At 45.3% G+C, this 23,178-nt stretch overlaps 2 protein-coding genes across 3 annotated transcripts in view; one reads left to right on the forward strand and one right to left on the reverse strand.

Moving 5' to 3' along the window:
* Nucleotides 1-19,223, forward strand: LOC141102748 (natural cytotoxicity triggering receptor 3-like). The gene is made up of 4 exons (XM_073591709.1): nt 1-144; nt 5,736-6,092; nt 14,092-14,142; nt 17,734-19,223. The coding sequence occupies exons 1-4, from the start codon at nt 99-101 to the stop codon at nt 17,841-17,843; spliced, it is 564 nt and encodes a 187-aa protein (XP_073447810.1). The 5' UTR covers nt 1-98; the 3' UTR covers nt 17,844-19,223.
* Nucleotides 18,782-23,178, reverse strand: part of EMC3 (ER membrane protein complex subunit 3) — a 23,087-nt gene continuing 18,690 nt past the window's right edge. For both annotated transcript variants that reach the window (XM_073591708.1, XM_073591707.1), the window contains exon 9: nt 18,782-21,989. In XM_073591708.1, coding sequence (XP_073447809.1) covers nt 21,861-21,989 — 129 coding nt within the window. In that variant the 3' untranslated portion in view covers nt 18,782-21,860. The remainder of the gene's footprint in view (nt 21,990-23,178) is intronic.

The following is a 23,178-nucleotide window of genomic DNA, read 5'->3' on the forward strand; positions in this document are numbered from 1 at the left end:
AGGACTGTGATGTATGGGTGGAGTTCCTGTTTCATGTTATGTGTTCTTCCACCTCTCTCATCAGATGAGTTACAAGGAGCTTCCATCAACCAGACATCATGAGAAGATTGAGGCTTCTCCTTCTTCTGCTGGGACCCCTGCAAGGTGAGGGCTGGGGACCCCACTGTTATGGTTGAAGAGGGGGGATTCTATGATGGGTGAAGAGGGGGACGCTGTGATGGTTGAATGGGTGAGTACTGCAACTGGCTTACTGGGGGGGTCCCTGCTGTGATGGGTGAAGGAGGTTGGTGTGATAGGTGGATGGAGGGGGTCCTGTGGGGGGATCTCTGTTGCTATGGATGAATTAGGGTCTCTGTGATGTGACAAGTGGAGGGATTCTGTTGCTGTGATGGGTGGAGTGGAGGGAAACCATGATTAGGGCATGCTTTGATGGGGGACATGGCATGGTTGGGGGACATTGTGATGGGGTTGGTGTGATTGGGGGAAACTATGATGGGGCATGCTGTGATTTGGGGATATTGTGGTGGGGAGTGGTGTGATTGGGGGACTCTGTAATAGGGCATGCTGTGATTTGTGAATGCTGTAATTGGGGGGACAATGTGTTTGGGGGTTGGGGAAGTTTACTTGTCCATGTATATAAAGCCTTTTTCAAATAAAATCTGATTTACAATAAAAGCATTTTGGGGGGGGGGGGGTGTAACTGGAGGACACTGTGATGGGAGAATGGTATAAGTGGGGAACATTGTGATGGGGGTGGTGGTGTGATTAGGGAACATTGTGATGAGGGGATATGAGGGGATATTGTGGTGAGGGGGGATTAGGTAGGAAATACTGTAATGGGGCATGCTGTAATTTGGGGATGCTGTAATTGGGGGGGGGGGGCACTGTATTACCTCTCCAGAGCCGATACAGATCAGTTCATCAATAAACGATCAGCCGACATTGTTCTACACAGGGTGGGATCCTTGGATTCTGGAATGTATTACTGTGAAGTTTCCTTCCAGATTGGCAGTGACATCTCTTTACGTGGGGATGGGACATTTCTTAACGTGACTGGTAAGAGAGTTATTTTAAGGGGTATCCAAGGGGAGATTGGGGGACACCCTGATGAGGTGATTGTGTGACTGGGGGACATTGTGATGTGGTGATTGGGGAATACTGTGATGGACGATTTTGTGATTGGGGGACTCTGTAATAGGGATGATGTGAAGGGACATGCTGAGCTTGGGGGAAATTGTGATGGGTATGTGGTTAATAGGGAAAACTATGATGGGGATGCTGATATTGGGGCACACTGTGATGGGGGATTTTGAAATTGGGGGACACTGATGGAGAGGGTAATGAGAAATCTGTCTTCTTAGCATTAGAGAAGATCTTCATCTTCAACTTCTGGGATTTACTAATCAGCAAAACAGACATGTAAAATCTCTTATCATGGGTTAAGGAAAAAAACTGTTGGTAAGCCTTAGTTGGTTAGAAATGCAATCATAGTCTGACCACCCTCAAGGTGAAAAGTCTTCAGAGTCCGCTGAGTGTTCAAGTTTATGTAATACTCTTGGTAGGAGATGCTTTATGCGGTGACTTATAAGCATAAAACAATACCTGGACACAATCGACAGTACCTGCATTTACCCAAAAACATTTGATATCACTCAATCTGGCTGCTTCCATAGAAACTTTTTTTTCTGTCATCTCCTCCATGCCGGCCTCCTTACAGATCAGTAGATGATGGATACAGTGGCCATATGGAGATGAAAAATACAACAACAAGCATAGTGACCTCCTAAAAAGGCCAGTGCTTGCCATTCCCTATGAGGGGTCACCTTTATCATTCGTTTGGAAAATATGTTAAGAAACTTATTTCTTCATTGTGTATGAAAGTGTCCAGATGATTCCTTGTGTTTTTTTAAATTTAAATAAATGACCTTATCTCCGAGGGGTAGGTGAGATATGGTTGACAGCTCCTGGGGGTAGGTAAGCTTAGGTGACCAAAACCTTGGGTTATGTGAGTAATAGTGATAAGATACGGTGACCGGCACCAAGGGGTTAATGAAATATGGTGACGGCACATGGAGGAGGTGAGATTAAGTGACCAACACCCATATAACTCTCATTCCAAAAGAGGGGAAGGACCCAGCAGCTCCAGCGAGTTACAGGCCAATATCCCTGTTAAACACAGATATAAAGATTTTTGCTAAAATAATTGCAGAGAGATTAAAACCGCTATTACCAAGCCGGGTACATAATGATCAGGTAGGATTTGTAACAGGGAGAGAGGGAATGAATAACTGCCTGAAGTCAATGTTTTTGATTCATAAAGTAAAATGGAGGGAGACCCCAGTCGCATTTCTGTCAATAGATGCCGAAAAGGCTTTCGACAGGGTGGACTGGGGGGTTTATGCTTGGAACATTAAGATACCTGGGTATGGGGGTGAGGATGATGAAATGGATATCTGCCTTTTACCATCACCCAACAGCTAAAATCAGAATAAAGGGAAACTTATCTCCTTCCCTTGAACTGTTTAGCGGGACAAGGCAGGCATGCCCCCTTTCTCCAATGCTGTTTGTAATGGCATTGGAACCCCTGTTAGCTTCAATCCGTAAAAGTACAGACATTAGAGGGGTGAGAGTAGGGGAACGGGAATACAGAGTAGCCGCTTATGCGGATGATTTGCTGTTTTATGTCTCCAACGCTGAGATAGCAATCCCAATTATACTAGAGGAACTGAGTAGATATGGAAAGTTGTCTAATTTTAAAATAAACATGTCCAAATCCGAGATCTTGAATATTACTATTCCAAGGGAGGAACAGCTGGCAATTCAACCTAAATTTCCCTTTGTATGGTGTAAGCAGGGACTGGGGTACTTGGGAATAAAATTGACTGCATCAATGGGGACCATGTTTGAGGCCAACTAGTGCTTAATAAGATCAAGAAACATCTGAACAATTTGAGACATAAGCCCCTTTCATGGATAGGTAGAATTAATGCCTTAAAAATGAATATCCTACCCAGGATGATTTACATCTTTCAAATGATTCCAATAGCTGTACCTCAGGGATATTTCAGGAAATTAAGATCAATGGTACTAAAATATATATGGGCACATAAACACCCTAGGATTGCATATGCAACATTGGTGAAGGAAAAAAAGGCAGGGGGACTAGCAGCATCGGATTTTAAGAAATATTATCAGGCGACTTCTGTTTCCCGGATTGCAGAGTTGATTCATAACAAAGAAGGGAAGAGCTGGGTAAATATAGAGATAATACAAAGTTAAGGCAGATCTACGAAAGATGGTCTGGATACCACGGCAATACCGGGATTTAGTCACTAGCACAAACCCATTAACTAGAAACACTTTTAAGATTTGGGATGGATTGGGGAGATTGCACCATTGGGATTATAATTCACTATTAATGTCTATACTGGCCACAAACTATTTTAAGCCAGGGAAAGAGGAACACATATATTTCACTAGATGGGCGAAAAAAGAGGAAATATTATTGCAAGATGTGATGAAGGGTAATAGGATATATACATATGCTGAAATGACACATTAATGGGGAAACAAGCCACTAGACAAATGGAGGTATACACAATTAAAGCACTTTACACAATCATTACCACAACCACTGCGGGGAAAAGGACACATGAGGTTAATAGAGAAACTATTCTGCTCCCCTCTCAGTTTAAATCAAAGTATATCTAAAATGTATAAAATTTTGATCAAGGAAGTGGAACCTGAACTCCCCCCCATTTGGGAAAATGGGAAGAGGTTTACTCAGGGATTAGGAACATAAAAGGAAAATCCACAGAACAGCTTGTTTCTCCTCAAGTGATATAAGGACAGAGAAAATGTGTTATAAACTTCTGGCGAGATAGTATATGACCACTCAGAGGGCACATATGCTTGGGGCAGAAGGCCCCCCCAACTTGTTGGAGGGGACGTGACGCTTTGCGCATCTGTGGTGGGAATGTACAAAGATACAACCCTACTGGGGTGGAATAGCAGTGATCCACCAAACAATGGGAGAACTGATTCAGAATGATGTCTGGGAATGTCTATTTCATGATACAAGGAAGACGGCCTCCAAGAATACCTTAGTCCCATACCATTTAAATGCAGCTAAAGGTCTGATCCCGAGTTTATGGAGAACCCAAGAAGCGCCGAATATGAAGGAGTGGGTAGCAAGAGTGGAAATGGTGAGAGCCATAGAGGAAACAATTCATACAGCAGAGGATTCATTAGAGATATATAGGAATATATGGGGAAAATGGATGGAGTTTAAAAAATCTGAGGGCTGAAGGAATTTGATGGAGGTTTAAGGGTTCAGGGGGAGGAGAGGGTTTTTTTTTGGGGGGGGGGTTGGGGGAATAAGGAGAATAATTGTATATTGCAAGTGACCAACACCCAGAGTTAGTTAAGATATAGTGACTTCCACAAGGGTTTGGGTAAGATATGGTGTCTGGCACACAAGGGCTTGGTGACTGTGACATTTAAATATAGAAGATAGATATTTTCTTAATTCTGTTGTCAATAGTTCACACGAATGTTCACATTTTAGAATTTGAAAAAACAGTGGAGGCCTACAGCCTACTGCCGAGTCTCTGGCAGGATCAGTAAGCTAGTTGCTGTAGAAAAGAATAATCAAACTATCACCTCACAAGCTCTAAAAAGAATCCTACAGACATTCTGACTGCAAAAGCAGAAAGTAAGGAGAGGTCTTTAGGAACGGAGACTCTGCACTGTAAACAATAATAAACAAAAATGGTATTACACTATTGTGAGTCCCCTTTGTTATAGTGGGGTCGTTTGGGGGAAATGGACCAGAGGAGGAGGAAATAAGAAAAGTCCACGGCACCTAATCGCTTATTTACGTTCTTATATCATAGGGGTCACATTGAGTCTGGTGAGTGGTGCTCACTAAGGGTAGAAGGTGCAGGTGGTCACGGGCATTGGTGTGTTTGAAGAGCATCTTGCAACAGCTCTGTAAGCACTTTATTTTCAGTGCATGCACCTGTGGTTAACTATGGAAGCACTTTAGTGGACTGAGATGGAAATTGATAAGAAATAGACAATATTGAACTGGTTTATTGCAATTATATATATATATATACGCACTTTATTTTTGGCATGGCATAAGAATTTTTAGCTCTTTATAACATAGTAACATAGTAAATAGCTATTGCATGATTTTTTGTGTTTTTATTGCACATTATTGATTCATTGCACAATTTATGCTATTGTTTGCACTTTACAGCACAGCACCAAGTTTTATTAATCATTTTCTCCTAGTCCTTACACTAGGTGTGATAACACCTCAAAAGATTACTGGTCAAAGCTTAGAGTCCATCTCACATCCATCCATATTTGTCTAGAGTGAGTTTTCAAAGACATGCCATTGAGGGAACTTCTGGCGTTCTTCCGCCAACTGGATAAAGTAACACTGCCCCAGGGGGCTGGAGGTCTTTAGAGGGCAGATGGCTAATTATATATCAGAAAGGTTTAGGTGAATTTCAGGCTGTTTGCTCATATTTATGGTCCAATGCTTTGTAATGCCAATTTGTATCCATGTCTCCCAATGTTAGCTCTGTATTTGGAGGTCTTGGGTTGGGAATGAGGTCAGATAGCTTCATCCCCTCAATAGACCAATCTTACGTCCTCCCAGGGATACGTGTGTTGTGCCATAATTATTTGTTCACTATCTAATGAGCATTATTTGTCTATGCCAGGATTTCTATCACAGACGATCCATATATCGCAGATTCCGGTAATATTCGCAGCAAAGGGCAGTTCGGTCACCATCCCGTGTGACTACAACATCAGCAGTGAGCAGGAAGCCACCATCGGGTCCTACAAGTGGTATAAACACTCAAAACATTACAAGATGGAGATTTCCAGCAGCAATAGTGAATTAACAGGCAGAATCTCCAGAGCCGATACAGATCAGTTCATCAATGAACGATCAGCCGCCATTGTTCTACACAGGGTGCGATCCTTGGATTCTGGAATGTATTACTGTGAAGTTTCCTTCCAGATTGGCAGTGACATCTCTTTACGTGGGGATGGGACATTTCTTAACGTGACTGGTAAGAGAATTCTTTTAAGGGGTATCCAAGGGGAGATCATGTCACTAAGGGGAGGTCCTGTGTTACCTGTGTCCAGGGGAAGGTTCCTTGTCACTTTTGTCTGGGGGAAGGTCTAGCATCAGCTGTGTCTAGGGGGAGGTCCCATGTCACCTGTGTTTATGGGACGGGTCTTTGTCACCTGTCTCCAGGGAAAGGTCCTATGTCACCTGTGTCCAGAGGGAGGTTCCATGTCACCTGTGCTTAGAGGGAGGTCCCATATCACCTGTGTTCAGGGGAAGGTCCCATATCACCTGTGTCCAGGGGAAGGCCCCATGTTGTTTTGGATCAGAACAAAAGTCCGATATTATTAACTCGCACTGAGACTGCTTAGTTCAGAGTCAAATTACTTTCTGTTTTAATTTCCTCTTTTCCAGACTTTTATACATTTTCGTTTAAAGATTAAGATACATCAATAAGACTAGCGCATGCAAACCACAAAGCAACCACAAATATAAAAATACATATAGTGACAGAATATTGGCTTTAGCTGGGTGCCCATTTGCTCTTGCAGCGGCATTCTTCTTCTGAAATGTTGGTGTTAACTTTGAGTGTATTCTTAGTAGAGGTGCGATTCTTCTGTTAAGTGTCCTGTTAACTCTTCAGTTCCACAGCAGCAAGGGAGGAATAAGCTAAGCTTTGCAAATATCTGAATACGTTTTAAGGTTGATATACTGTATGTTAGATATATAAAGGATGTACTCATATATACATTGGAATAGACGTTTCATGATTCCCTTAATCACATCCATTACAATGTCACCTGTGTCCAGGGGGAGGTCCCATGTCACCTGTGTCCAGGGGAAGGTGCCATGTCATCTTTGTCCAGGGGAAGGTCCTTTGTCACCTGTGTCCAGGGGGAGGTCCCATGTCACCTTTGTCCAGGGGGAGGTCCCATGTCAGCTGTGTCCAGGGGAAGGTACCATGTCACCTTTGTCCAGAGGAAGGTCTCATGTCACCTTTGTCCAGGGGAAGGTCCCATGTCACCTTTGTCCAGGGGAAGGTCCCATGCACCTTTGTCCAGGGGAAGGTCCCATGTCACCTGTGTCCAGGGGAAGGTCCCATGTCACCTTTGTCCAGGGGGAGGTCCCATGTCACCTTTGTCCAAGGGGAGGTCCCATGTCAACTGTGTCCAGGGGGAGGTCCCATGTCACCTTTGTCCAGAGGAAGGTCCCATGTCACCTTTGTCCAGGGGAAGGTCCCATGTCACCTTTGTCCAAGGGAAGGTGCTTTGTCACCTGTGTCCAGGGAGAGGTCCCATGTCATCTTTGTCTAGGGGAAAGTCCCATGTCACCTTTGTCCAGGGGAAGGTCCTTCATCACCTGTATCTAGTGGAAGGTTCTTTGACACTCCAGCCTTTCTGCCAGTTCAAGTGAGAGAAGGAGGCAACAGAGAGACCAGATCTGAGAGCCTGCTCTAAGGCTGCCCTTAGATTTCACATAATGTTGCAGCTAGATGTGTGCATGCCAGAACTTTTTTTTTTCATTTAGTTTAGTTTCGGTTGCATGAAGTAATTTGTTTCGTCATATCCATTATGTTGACCCGATTTGTTTTTGGAATTCATTTTGTATATTTGTTGGTTTGGGTAGATTCTAAAAATTTTGCAGTTTTTCCCAGAAGATTGCTATATATTCGATATATTTGTTATTTGAATCTGAATTATTGAATGAATTCCGTGATACTTTTGAACAAATTTGAAAAGTGAATTAATTTCCCCATGGGCCCGAACTACTATCACATCGTGTGACATCATCTGAATGAAACAAATGCATTTATTAATTTCATTATAACTTTTTTTTTGGATTCTTTGACATTCATTACTATGTCTATTCGGAGATTCGGATGCATCCGAATCTACAAAAATGACATTTTTGTCTGAAAAACTAATCGTATCGAAATGTCTGGTTGTAACAGTTATGCAGTTTAACGTTGCTCAAACTCTACAAGCAACATTCACCCAGCTGGGACTCAGCACTCATTATGTATGTGCCAGATTCATCCAGCTGTAAGAATAGTATCTATACAGTATGATCTGCATTTAGTCAGGAATAGAGATCACACAGTACAGTTCCTTGAAAAAGTATTCATATCCATGGAATTTTGCACATTTTGTCATGTTACAACCAAAAATGTAAATGTATTTTATTGGGATTTTATGTGATAGATCAACACAAAGCGGCACATAATTGTTAAGTGGAAGTAAAATTATAAATGATTTTCAATTTTTTTTGCAAATAAATATCTGAAAAGTGTGACATGCATTTGTATTCAGCCCCCTTTACTCTGATACCCCTAACTAAAATCTAGTGGAACCAATTGCCTTCAGAAGTCACCTAATTGATAGAGTCCACCTGTGTGTAATTTAATCTCAATATAAATACAGCTGTTCCGTGAAGGCCTCAGAGGTTTGTTAGAGAACCTTAGTGAACAAACAGCATCATGAAGGCCAAGGAACACACCAGACAGGTCAGGGATAAAGTTGTGGAGAAGTATAAAGCAGGGTTAGGTTATAAAAAAAATACCCCAAACTTTGAACACCTCACGGAGCTCTGTTCAATCCTCGAAAACGGAAAGAGTATGGCGCAACTGCAAACCTACCAAGACATGGCCGTCCACCTAAACTGACCGGCCGGGCAAGGAGAGCATTCATCAGAGAAGCAGCCAAGAGGTCCATGGTAACTCTGGAGGAGCTGCAGAGATCCACAGCTCAGGTGGGAGAATCTGTCCACAGGACAACTATTAGTCGTGTTCTCCACAAATCTGCCCTTTATGGAAGAGTGACAAGAAGAAAGACATTGGTGAAAGAAAGTCATAAGAAGTCCTGTTTGTAGTTTGTGAGAAGCCATGTGGGGGACACAGCAAACATGTGGAAGAAGGTGATCTGGTCAGATGAGACCAAAATTGACCTTTTTGGCCTGAAAGCAAAATGCTATGTGTGGCAAAAAACTAACACTCCACATCACCCTGAACACACCATCCCCACCGTGAGACATGGTGGTAGGGTTGCCACCTGTCCGGGATTCACTCGGACAGTCCGGGTTTTGAATCATGTGTCCGGGTTTCAGTCCACCTGAAACCCGGATACATTATTCAGACAGGAATGTGGCTTGGAACAGGGTCTGACAGGAGGGTGCCCAAAGGTATCCCAGGTCTGTTACAATCCTATAGTGTATACTAAAAAGAAAAAAAAATTACTGTGTGCCTCTTAAGTGTTCGGGTTTGGCTTGAAGAAAAAGTGCTAACCCTACATGGTGGTGGCAGTATTATGTTGTGGGGATACTTTTCTTCAGCAGGGACAGAGAAGCTGGTCAGAGTTGATGGGAAGATGGATGGAGCCAAATACAGGACAATCTTAAAAGAAAACCTGTTAGAGTTGCAAAAGACTTGAGACTGGGGTGGAGGTTCACCTTCCAGCAGGACAACGACCCGAAACATACAGCCAGAGCTACAATGGAATGGTTTAGATCAGGGATCTCCAAACTTTCTGAAGAAAGGACCAGTTTACTGTCCATCAGAGTTTAGGGGGGCTGGACTGTGCCCAGTGGGAGTAAATAATGCCCAATATTTGATATTAGGGGAAGAAAAAGTTGGTGTAGTTGGGAGGAATAGTGCCCCATCATTGGTGTCAGTGGAAGGAATAGTGCCCTATTGTTGGTGTCAGTAGCAGGAATAATGCCTCAAGGGCCGGATAAAAGCAAGCACGGACACATCCGGCCCCAGGGCCGCAGTTTGAAGACCACCTGTTTAGATTAAAGCTCCTGTATTCATGTGTTAGAATGGCCCAGTCAAAGTTCAGACCTAAAACCAATTGAGAATCTGTGGCAAGACTAAACCTATATTGTTCCTATATTGTTCCAGCCGTGATTCCCCCCCCCCCCCCCCCTCGTCCCCAGGTGAGGAAGTGAGACCTGCACGTGCTCATACTGGAAGGGGAAGCAGAACGGGTGTAGGACCCAACCTCACACTATATCAGGAACCTGCGCTGTAAAATGAGGAAATGGCTCCATGTTATTTATAAGCACTTTTATTGTCAGGAACAGCCTGCCATGGGAGGGGGGGGGGGGACAATTAAACAAGATTTGTAGATTTTTCCACCCATTGACCCTTCTGCCTTTACTAAGTATGCCATTTCTACTTGCTCCCTCTCCTCTTCCTTCTCTAGACATCCACCGACTGACTACCAGATGGTCTACCAACACCCTTCACCTTTGTCCACTCAATATTCACCGCCTCTGTTATCCAGCTCTCCACGCCATTTTATCAGTTCATTTCAAGTTTTTATCAGACTGAAGACCCCAGCCAGCTAGTTTCTTCACCAGTTTCTCTTACCTTTGTAGGCAGGTGCAGTCTACTTTCTCCACTGCAGGTGGCGCTCATCCGCAGTGACAATGCAAGTAAGGGAGGAATTCAGGAAGAACCTAGTTCATATGCACCTCCATATGCTCTTCGGCGGTAGGGGGGCTTCCACCACCTTCCAGGGGATGCTTTAACCTATGTTTTTTTCTGCCATACCACTCAGAACTCAGGACCTTGTCTGCTGCATATCAGCCCTGCTGAGTTTGTTCCGTTTTCTGACCTCGCTGGGCGTCCTTCTGTTGAGCCCCAGTGATGGTGAGTGGTTTTTGGCGCATGGGTTACCCCTAGTTGGACTTGGCTGTTTTTTAATCTATGTGGCTAATATGCGATTTTTTTCATCGTCAACATTATGAATGCTTGCATCTACTGATACGACCCTGAAGAAGGAAGCAATTTCTGAAACGCGTTGGGTACGGAGCCTGCATTCCATCTTGTGGTGTCTTAGGCCCCTATAACATTTAGCCATTAGGTCATGTTGTTGTGTAACTATATTAGCAACGTTTTCTTTAGCAATTATTTGTTTGTCATTTAGTCTTTGAACTGCTTATAGCATAATACATTTCTATTTTTATATATAATACGTATATTGTTTGCTGGTGCTATATCACCACTAGGGTCTTTAAAACCCCACAAGGGGGAACCTTGTTCTCTGTATACTGTACACAGGGATGTTGGCCCATCCTTTCGTAATCTCTATCTCAACTGTTTTCTGTATGATCACAGGGAAGCAGCTATCCCAATTGGATGCTGACACCTCATGTGACTTTGGTGGCCATCTTGGGTCAGGCAGAGTCTATTTAAGACCCTGGCTCCTGGTTTTGGCACACATTTTGAGAGTAGCTAGAGTAGGGACAGGTCATCCATCTGTTAGGGACAGTGCTTAGCATCAGGGAAAGGTTCGGGAGGAGTAGGGAAAGTGCAGGGACACTCCATCCTCCCTGGAAGCCTCCCCATTTGGTTGCAGACTGGCCAGGCCGCATTTCACGCCTTAAGACAGATGCTGTCAGTTCATGTGGTCCAGCACACTACTGCTTTGCTGATACAACTTGTGAGTGCTCCCAGGCGGGCCTGTGTGTTTTTTGCTGGACTTTATTATACTAAATTCTTGAAATTGCATCTGAACTCTGTTGCGGGGATTTACTAAAACTGGAGAGTGCAAAATCTGGTGCAGCTCTACATAGACACCAATCACCTTCCAGGTTTTTTGTCAAAGCTTAAAGGGGTAGTAAACTGTGTTTTTTCACCTTAATGCATCCTATGCATTAAAGTGAAAAAACACCTGGCAGTGACCGGCCCCCCAGCCCCCCCCTTTTACTTACCTGAGCCCTGGAACTTGACCCGGCGGGGACGCGCTGTCTTTCTGCCCGGGGTTCTCGGCTCTTGTTTGGATAGATTGATAGCAGCGAAGCCATTGGCTCCCGCTGCTGTCAATCAAATCCAATAACGTGGGTGCCGGGGGGCGGGGCCGAGTCATACATTCGGCAGCTATGGTTGCCGAATGCTGGACTCAGGAGCGCGCCCGTAAGGTAACCCCCTCGAGAGAGCGCTTCTTCTAGGGGGTTATCGATACGGGGAGGAGCCGCGAAAGCCATCGGGGGACCCCAGAAGACAAGGTTCGGGGCCACTCTGTGCAAAACGAGCTGCACAATGGAGGTAAGTATGATATGTTTGTTATTAAAAAAAAACAAAACAACCCTTACAATCACTTTAATGAAATCTGAAGTTAGAAACCGATTGGCTACCATGCACAGCTGCACCTGATTCTGCACTCTCCAGTTTTAGTAAATCAACCCATGTGTGTTTTCTGCACCACCCTACACCTTGACATATTTCATTTGAAAGATTAAGACCCCATACACACTATTAGATTTTCTGCAGATTTTTGTCTTCAGATTTACCAAAACCATATAATATGAGGTCAAACCTTAAGAGTTTCAATTTGTATGCAGGCCCTTGCACTACATGGTTTTGGTAAATCTGAAGACAAAAATCTGCAGAAAATCTAATAGTTGTTTTGGTTTAGACCCCATACACACTATCTCTGTAGATTTGCTACCATACTTCATCGCAAGTTATGAACATTGACACTGTTACTTTACAAGATATGTAACATCTGTATGAATATTTCTTGCTAAATAAATGTAGCAATGGCCCCGACACCTAGAGGCCAAATGGTGACCTCCAGAGTCAGGAACAGCCAACATCCTTCTGTGTAGATTGAGTTACGAGGCATGGTGGGTGTAATGCAAGATAGATTCATGGGCGCCAGACACTTCTTGAATGCAAAGAGATTTATTGTCTCTTAAACAGTGAAAGAGAGGGTTGGAGCCAGGACACCCTTTAGTAGTTGCAAAGTTAATTTAGCAGACTCCGAGACTTCTATAGGTAGACAGCCATGCAGGGAAAGGCATCCAGCTAGAGACCACATCTGCAGGACTAGGACCGCTGTCTCCTATGGCAACAATCTTGAACAGTTTCTAAAAAAGGTTGTAATGAACTTCCTCTACAATCTCCCTTCTAGATCTTCACTCAACTGAGCTCTCAGTCTTTCACTAGACTTGCTGATCCACTGCCACTGGATCCCCTGAGCTCTTCCAATCTTCTCCTTCAGTTTCTTCCTCAAGCGTCACCCCCTGCGTCCCTTCTGGGTTCCTAGCTTGGCACGCACAGATACTTCTTCAAGCAACACCCCATTGGCCTGCTCAGTCTCTGGCTTGGCACACAATATTGCACTGCAAGCGTCACCGCCACTGGCTGGGTCCCTGGCTTGATACCTGCTGAAGTTTTCCAATTCTTCATCGTCCCCGGTTGGTGAGAATACTGCTCTGGTACTTGCTTCAGCTACTCACTGTGGTCCCCGGTAATAAGGTGGATGGTCCCTTAGTGGCGGCAGCTTCCCCTCTACCTCCGACCACGACAGGTTCTCTGGCCATCAAAACTGTTACCTCTGGTTGGACTGCAAGCCGTAATCCCAACCCTACGCTGCTCTCTTGCTTCTGGATAGGCCCTCACACAGCCTAGCAGCAAGATGTCCTCGGGATAGGCCTCAGGCTCTGGCCTAGCAGCCTGGGGCAGCACAACACACGTCCACCCAGACAGCCGTCCAGGTGGAACAGAACCCCAATCACCTGACTCCACCCAAATACATAGGCTCTCCCAGCAGGCCAAGGGACCTAAGAAAATCCCTGCCCATTGGCTGAGACACCCCATTCATACCTAATCTGTCCTTGCAATGCCCTTGTCTTATCTAATGCCACCAGATACCCGGCCACCTAGTGACAGAAGAGAGAAGTGCAGCAATTTCAGAATTAGGGGGAAAACAATTGGCCAAGGCAACTATCGCTTGGCAGATAAATTTAAGAGCAACCCTGCCTAATAATAAAGGGTGCTACATAAAGTTATTTAAAAAAAATATATAAGACTTGTAGAATGGCATGTAAAAAGTGCAGTAGCCCATAGTAACCACTGACTGCACTGAGCAGATGAAGGATTACTAAAGATCTCACACTAAAGAGTTGACATGAGAATTAATTGTTTAGTTGGAAATGGCCGCTTCACTTTTATGAGATGCTCCATTGTTCTTAGCTAACTCCAGCCTATGTTGCAGGTTCCATGGATGAGCTGTGGCAGGAAAATGACTTGGATTGCAACTGCTCAAGTAAGTAATGTCTTTTCAAGGTCAGGGAGAATGTGATGTAAATGTCACCTAATTAGTAAATAGAGTCCACCTATGTGTAATTTAATCTCAGTATAAATACAGCTGTTCTGTGAAGCCCTCAAAGGTTTGTTAGAGAACCTCAGTGAACAAACAGCATCATGAAGGCCAAGAAACACACCAGACACGTCAGGGATAAAGTTAGGGAGAAGTTTAAAGCAGGGTTGGGTTATAAAAAAAATATCCCAAGCTTTGAACATCTCACGGAGCTCTGTTCAATCCATCATCCGAAAATGGAAAGAGTATGGCACAACTGCAAACATGTGGAAGAAGGTGCTCTGGTCAGATGAGACCAAAATTAAACTTTTTGGCCTAAAAGCAAAACGCTATGTGTGGCAGAAAACTGACACAGCACATCACCCTGAACCCACCATCCCCACTGTGAAACATGGTGGTGGCAGCATCTTGTTGTGGGGATGCATTTCTTCAGCAGGGACAGGGAAGCTGGTCAGAGTTGATGGGAAGATGGATGGAGCCAAATACAGGGCAATCTTAGAAGAAAACCTGTTAAAGTGCAAAAGACTTGGAGACTGAACCTCCAAGAGACTGGGTCGGAGGTTCACCTTCCAGCAGGACAACGACCCTAAACATACAGCCAGAGCTACAATGGAATGGTTTAGATCAAAGCATATTCATGTGTTAGAATGGCCCAGTCACAGTCCAGACCTAAATCCAATTGAGAATCTGTGGCAAGACAATTGCTGTTGCATTTAGGGTAGACTAGATATTCAGTGCAGACTCTATATTCAGTCAGTTCAGGCAGTGTAGTATATAGAACACAGCGTATTGAAGTGGTTAAGGGGAACCCCACTGCCAAAATGTAAAAAAAATGGTGTGGGGGTCCCCCCAAAATCCATACCAAACCCTTATCTGAGCAAGCAGCCATGGCAGGCCAGGAAAGGGGGGGGGAGGGAACAAGCGAGTGCCCCCCCTTCTGAACCATACCAGGTCGCTTGCCCTCAACATGGGGAGGGTGCTTTGAGGTCCCCCGCAAAGCACCTGGTCCCCATGTTGATGGGGACAAGGGCCTCATCCCCACAGCCCTTGCCCGGTGGTTGTGGGGGTCTGTGGGCGGGGGGCTTATCGGAATCTGGAAGCCCCCTTTAACAAGTGAGCCCCTGGATCCCGCCCCCCCCATGTGAATGGGTACTCCTACCCATTCACCAAAAAAAGTGTCCAAAAAGTAAAAATGACAGGAGACAGTTTTTGACAATTCCTTTATTTAAAAAATAAAAAGTGTCCCGCGATGTCCATCCATCTTCAATCACGGTACCTGAAGGACCCGAAAAATAGAAAAAAAAAGCCTTGATGGGAGGCGTCCCACCGACTGCTGTCTCCCCCTGCCCGCAGACCCACACAACCACCGGGCAAGGGTTGTGGGGCTGAGGCCCTTGTCTATCAACATGGGGACAAGGTGCCTTGAAGGGCCTGGCATGGATTTTGGGGGGGACCTTTTTTACATTTTGGTGTGGAGTTCCTCTTAATATCAATACCAGACCTGAAGGGCCTGCTATGGACTGGGAGGGGGGGGGGAACTGCACGCCGTTTTTTTTCAATGGTTTTTTCTATATTGCCGGGATCCGGCAATACATTACAGCCGCAAGCAATTTTAAATTACATTTTTTCCTTTAGAAATGTCATTTTGCTGCGGTACTGTAATAAACATCGGAAAGATGCGTTACCCTCAGGCACGATATTTAACCACTTGACATCCGCACTATGGCCGAATGATGGCCGCAGCGCGGACCTGAATTCCCGGGAGGCCGTCATGTGACGGCCTCCCCTGTGCACAAGCCCTACAGGGCGCGCGCCGAGCGCACTGTGATCACCGAGTCACAGACTCGGGTGATCACCGATCCGAGTAAGGGGCCGGTCCTGGCCCCTTACCATGTGATCAGATCACATGATGTAAACAAAAGATCGGTAATCGTTTTTTTTTTTCAACTCACGCTGATAGCGTGAGTAGATAAAAAAGCCGATCACCGGCTCAGATGCGAGGGACATCGGTCCCGAAGTGGAAGAGGCACATCTGCCTCATCTGTGCCACCTAACAGTGCCCACAGTGCCACCTATCAGTGCCCACAAGTGCCACCTAGCAATGTGCACAAGAGCCAGCTATCAATGCCAACCAGTAGTTCCAATCAGTGCCACCTAGCAGTGCTGCCTATCAGTGTAACTGATCAGTGCCCATTATTGCCACCCATCAGTGCCAATCACTGCCGCCTATCAGTGCCGCCTCATCAGCGTACATCAATGAAGGAGAAAAATTACCTGTTTTAAATTTTTTATAACAAAATATAAAAACTGCAGAGGTGATCAAATACCACCAAAAGAAAGCTCTATTTGTGGGGAAAAAATGATAAAAATGTCATTTGGGTACAGTGTTGTATGACCGCGTAATTGTCATTCAAAGTGTGTCAGCGCTGAAAGCTGAAAATTGGTCTGGATAGGAGGGGGGTTTAAGTGCCCTGTAAGCAAGTGGTTAAAGGAATATTTCATTTTTATTGTTTCACTTTAAGCATTATTAAAATCACTGCTCCTGAAAAAACGGTCATTTTTAAAACTTTTTTTTGCATTGATCCATGTCCCCTGGGGCAGGACCCGGGTCCCCAAACACTTTTTATGGCAATAACTTGCATATAAGCCTTTAAAATGAACACTTTGGATTTTTCATGTTTGTGTCCCAAAGACTTTAATGGTGTTCGCACAAATTTTTTGTCTGTTTGCATCTTCTGGGGGGGGGGGGGGGGTGTTCGGCTTATCCCTAACCACCAACACCAATCACTGCCACTATCAACACTATAGTTACCAGAACCATCTGCACCACCAACATCAATCGGTGCCACTATCAACACCATCGTTACCAAAACCATATCTGCACCACCACCACCAATCCCTGCTACTACCAGCACCATAACCATTACCAGAAGTCCTGACACCATCATCAAATACTGCCACTACCATCACTTCCAACACCACCAGTACCAGTTTCATCACCAACAGGACCGCCAATACCAAAACATTGCCACTACCAACACCACCGCTATCACTACTAACATCACTGCAGGTTTCCTGGTGTTTCATTAGGAATTCTCCCTTTTCATATAGCACTTCACATGCATTCCTGCTGATAGAGGGCTGCAGAGGAGGCATGGGTACATGCCAGCTTGATGTCTTACTTTAAGCCAATTATTACTAATTAAATGGATTCCAAGAGATGGGAAAATCTGTGTTTGGGTCTCTCACATCTGTTGTGGTGCCATCTCTGGGAGAGGTGTTGGGTTTTGTGTAGCTTCCTCTTGTCTCTTCACGTATGATCACCCGGTGATGATGTCTCTCTGGTCTTATCAATTCATTACATTGCAAATCAGATCTAATGGGAACTTTGAAGGCAGAAGCAAGTAATTCTCCATCACTCACTAAGCCACCAGATGGACCAATCAGGGAAATAATTGGGCATATGTGGGTTCTGATTCGGTTGTCTTATAAGGAAGGCCCCTTGATTGGTAATGTTTTTCTTATTTATGTTCTCAGATGATTCAAAGAAGTCTCACATGATTTGTATCCTGCTGAAGGCTGTGGGGCTTGTGGTAATTCTACTGACTGCCCTATTCGGCTATCTGTATCCCAAAATCTGTGAGTGAAAGCAGAAACCGTGGACCTCTCCGGGGTGACCTGCCCATAGTATGGCCATCAGAACTCACCAGGAAATGTCCATATGGCTGGAAAAACTCCAGAACATTTCACAATATGTCTGATATGGCGGAACATCCAAAATTCCAACCTGGTTCAATACACTTCTGAGGAAATGTTCAGCACTGACTGGAATATCAACCTCCTATATGGGAGTATCTGCATTGCCCTCAGCACCTTATTCCTATATTCTAATGTTTTCATCAGTACAACTCAGAGAGAGTAATAATATGGAAGGTAATAAGGTTCCTGAGGGCAGCCCATACTCAATAATAAAATCCCCTGGTGGGTTGGGCCTCCTCATTATATGCCTGTAGTAATCATCCTAATCTACAGCTATAGATCCCAATTTTTCTGCAGCCAATGAGATGCATGTGTCCATGGAATAATGTGTTTCCTCTGATGGTACCCAGGAGAGCATTAGTCTAACACACGGGTCACACCAGAGGGACCCGGGCCATTTCCCAACACTTAGGGCTAAAAAAAAAAAAAAAAAGACTGAGCTGAATGACTGGAGCTTGTATAAGTGAGGACACAGATTGCACCGACTGAGGACACCTTTCCCTTTAATGCCCCATAGGAGATGATAGCTGTGCCCAGCACTAGGGATATGAGATTTCATTGTGTGTCATGGCTGGAGACTGAAAAACAATTCTGCCACATTGTGGTTTTATTGAGGTCATGGTCGAGCTTTAGGGATCACCGGAGAGAATATGTATGTAAAAAAAGAAAAGAAATAATAATAATATGCAATAAAATGTATCTGTAAAATAATATTGTATGATGCTCCACCCACAATACCAGATGATGTGTAATGTGTGTCAGGAGTTCCAGTCACAGTAATGAAAGGTGTACAAGGCGTGCGGATAGTGAGACGAAACACGGAGGGTAAAACACAGAAATGACTTTATTATAAAACAAACTTTGACATGTAATAACATTAAATGTAAAACGTGATAAATAACATTGTGATGATAAATAAAAGAACGAAAGGGACAGCGCAATCCTGGAGACAGCCTGACCCCAGAGACAGAGGTTAGGGTGGCCCCAGGAAGAGACAGCACAGTGTGACCCCAGAGACGGAGGACAGCGCAATCCTGGAGACAGCATGACCCCCGAGACGAAGGACAGTACGATCCTGGAGACAGCCTGACCTCAGATACAGAGGACAGTCTGACCCTAGAGACAGCATGACCTCAGAGACAGCCTGACTCCAGAGATGGAGGACATCACGATCCTGGAGACAGTCTGACCTCAGAGACAGAGGACAGTCTGACCCTAGAGATGGAGGACACCACGATCCTGGAGACATCCTGACCCCAGAAATGGAGGACAGCATGATCCTAAAGACAACATGACCTCAGAGACAGCTTGACCCTAGAGATGGAGGACACCATGATCCTGGAGACAGCCTGACCTCAGAAACGGAGGACAGCATGACCCTGAAGACAGCATGACCCTAGAGACAGCCTGAATCCAGAGATGGAGGACATCACGATCCTGGAGACAGCCTGACCTCAGAGACAGAGGACAGTCTGACCATAGAGACAGCATGACCTCAGAGACAGCCTGACCCTAGAGATGGAGGACACCATGATCCTGGAGACAGCCTGACCCCAGAAATGGAGGACACCATGATCCTGGAGACAGCATGACTCCAGAGATGGAGGACATCATGATCCTGGAGACAGCATGACCCCAGAGACAGAGGACAGCCTGACCCCAGAGACAGAGGACAGCCTGACCCCAGAGACAGAGGACAACGTGGCCCTAGAGACAGGCCTGATGCCAAAGACAGAGGACAGCATGACTCCAGAGAGCAGAATGGCCCTGGAAAGAGGTCTGACTCAAGAGGCAGATCACAGTGTGACCCCAGGGACAGAGGACAGCACTACCCTGGAGACAACATGGCCCCGGAGACAGGCCCGACTCCAGAGACAGAGAACATGACCTCAGAGACAGCATGACCCTGGAGACCATATGACCCCAGAGATGAAGGTCATCCTGACCCCACAGAGGGAGGACAGTATGACTTCATAGACATATCCTTACCGCTCTACAGGGGATGGATAAGGAAGGGGTACAGGTTGAAAAAAAAATGAGGAAAGGAGGGGTGTTTAAGGTAATATGGTAAAGGAATAAAGTCTGCTCTTCAGTCTTCGATCTTAAATAGTTGCTAACATAAGGACACTATACAGTCCACAGTTATAGAATATCCAGGTATGTGGTGCATCAGCCAGTAAAACAACACCACAAGGATAAAGATACACAAATGTGACCTCCATCTTAATGCTCATAGGTGGAACTCCACAGAGAAATTAGGTCGGTATGCTCATACGATGTATAACTCCAAAGGGTGGTTGCCCAAAGTTGCTAATCTTGCCAAAAGCTTCATCTCACAGGTCCCGTTTATGTCTGCAGATTACTCCCATGTATCTCTAGATGCCTTTATTGTGACACTAAACTAAAAAAAAAAATAATTATATTCCAGTGTGTATCCTTAAAAAAAGCCCCTTCTATTGCTCTCAGCCTCCTCCAAATCCTCAAATTCCTTTTATTGTTGCTTTGATGTGACTTCCTGTTAGAGGGTGGCTATGTTCCTTCTCCATGGTCCCACTATATGTAGGAATATTTCACAGGTATTCTATCCCTACTTCAGGGAGCCTCAGCCGCGGGTATTGACATCGCAGCTCGGGCTCCCTCCTCCTTGGCCGCCAGTAGGTGTCTTAGCAACATCCTAGCAACAAGTTAGGATGGGATAATGTCATCTCTGGGAGGTTTTTGGCCATGCTTCAGGAGGTACGTAAATGGCCTACACCTACAGCAAAGGCATTATTTAACTTTGGTCAAAGTTGCACAATTTGTGTCTATCTATGGGCACCCCTTACCTGCATAGGCAGTTGCTTGGTAAAGGTGAACTGACCTTCTAAAGAAAATTCATCCCCAGGCCATAGGAAGATGTCATCGATAGATCACCACCAACAGACTAAACTAGGGTGAGATATACCATAAATTACCTCCTCTTCCCACTTTTCCATAAATAAATGGACAATGCTGGGCCCATTGCCTTTTCTTTCCCCTTGACATTAATGGCGTCTCTGTCTACAGACATAAGCGGGACCTATGAAGAGGCACTGGTGGTGGTGGGATAAGCTGGAGCTTTCTTTGTTAGTGGTGGAGAGATGGAACATCCTTGGATGGTAACCCTCTGGACTTATGCACCACATACTGACCTAATTTCTCTATTGGGATCAATAGGTCTGGAGAGTTACAACCATGACCAAGGTGGAGGTGACATTTGTGTGTAGACCTTCTTGGTGTTGAAGCGCCACATACCTGGATGTTGGGGTGCAGGTTGCATAGAGGGGTCCTAGTTTGGAGGGAGGGGTGCAGGTTGCAGAGAGGAGGGTTCTCCTCCCTCTTCCAGCTCTTCTTTTGGTGTTGAAATGCCACATACCTGTATGTCTCCTTGAAGGTAATGTGGGGATGCAGGTTAAAACGGAGGGGTCCTAGGTTGGAGGGAAGGTTGCAGGGGCGGGGGGGGGTTCTCCTCCCCCTTCCAGCTCTTCTTTTGGTGAGGTAAAAGCTAGATGTCTTTCCAGGTCTTCACCCCTGTCTGGTCTCCATTGTTAGGACGCCCCCCGCTTCCTGTCCTATGTATCACAGCATGACCAGGTGTCACCAAAACAGGAACTGAAGGGACAGAGACAACAATAAAAAGCTGGCAAAGCTTCTCTCCCCTCATAGTTTATTAGTGTAAGTGTCCCAGCTGGATTTCTGGTCATTGTGACGGGACAGGAAGTGGGAGGAAATCCTTACCAATGTATCAGCTGGAAGAGGTTCCAACCCTGCCCCACCTGGCTGGAGTTCTAGTTTAAAGTCACTGCGATCAGCTACTGAACACATGATCTGAGTGCGTGGGAGGAGAAAAGAGCGGAGGGATGTGAACTCCAGGAGTGCATCGAGTCTCAGAACATGGCCGTCTGCAGCTCTCGCTTGAACAGCCCCTCGAAGTTGAGGTCGGCCCCCATCAGTTCTTCTTCCAGGTCATCCAAAGCCCACTGATGATCCGTCAACTCCAGAGCTTCCCACTCCGTCTGTGCAGAAAAGTGACCAGATAAGACATGTCACCGGAGGGGGGAAAATCCATGGAGTGTTGTGCAGTGTGTAGTGTAAGGAGGGGTGGTGGGTAGTGCAGTGCGTAATGTATGGAGGGGTGGTGGGTAGTGCAGTGCGTAATGTATGGAGGGGTGGTGGGTAGTGCAGTGCGTAATGTATGGAGGGGTGGTGGGTAGTGCAGTGCGTAATGTATGGAGGGGTGGTGGGTAATGGGTAAAGGGGAGTGTAATGTGCAGTACAGGCATATAATGTGGTGGATGTTGATTAGTGCACTGTGTAGTATACAAAGTGTGGTGTCGAGCAGTGTGCCATATATGATGTGTGGTGGGTGATGGGTAGTGTAGTATATAGTATACGGGGTATGGTGTATATGGTATGGGGCAAAGCAGTGTGCAGTGGATGTTGGGTTGTGCAGTGTGTCATAAACAATATACATATTGTTACATACAATATACAGGACTGGGTATAGGGTATGAGGCGGAGCAGTATGCATTATATGGTGTCTGAAGGATAGAGCAGTAATATATGGGGTGTGGTATATAGTATTTAAGGTATGAGGTAGAGCAGTATACAGTGTGTGGTGGATGTTGGGTGGCACAGTGTGTAGTGGGTAGTGCAGTGTGTTGTATACGGGGTGTAGTGTATAGAGTGTAGGATATGGAGCAGAGTGGTGTGCATTATGCTGTGTGTGGTGGAAGCTGGGTAGTGCAGTGTGTAGTATACAGGGTGCAGTGGGTGATGGGTAGCGCAGTGTGTAGTAGGGTGTGGTGTGTGGTGGATGGTGCAGTAGGTAGTATATAGGGTGTGGCAGATGTTGGGTGGTGCAGTAGGTAGTATATAAGGCAGTGATGGTGAACCTTGGCACCCCAGATGTTTTGGAACTACATTTCCCATGATGCTCATGCACTCTGCAGTGTAGTTGAACATCATGGGAAATGTAGTTCCAAAACATCTGGAGTGCCAAGGTTCACCATCACTGATATAAGGTGTGGCGGATGTTGGGAGGTGCAGTAGGTAGTATACATGGGGTATTAGATGAATGGTAGTGCAGTAGGTAGTATATAGGCTGTGGCGGATGTTGGGTGGTGCAGCATGTAGTATACATGGGGTATTAGATGAATGGTAGTGCAGTAGGTAGTATATAGGGTGTGGCGGATGTTGGGTGGT

Source organism: Aquarana catesbeiana, linkage group LG07 (genome assembly GCF_042186555.1).
Source record: "Aquarana catesbeiana isolate 2022-GZ linkage group LG07, ASM4218655v1, whole genome shotgun sequence".
NCBI classification, from domain to species: domain Eukaryota; kingdom Metazoa; phylum Chordata; class Amphibia; order Anura; family Ranidae; genus Aquarana; species Aquarana catesbeiana.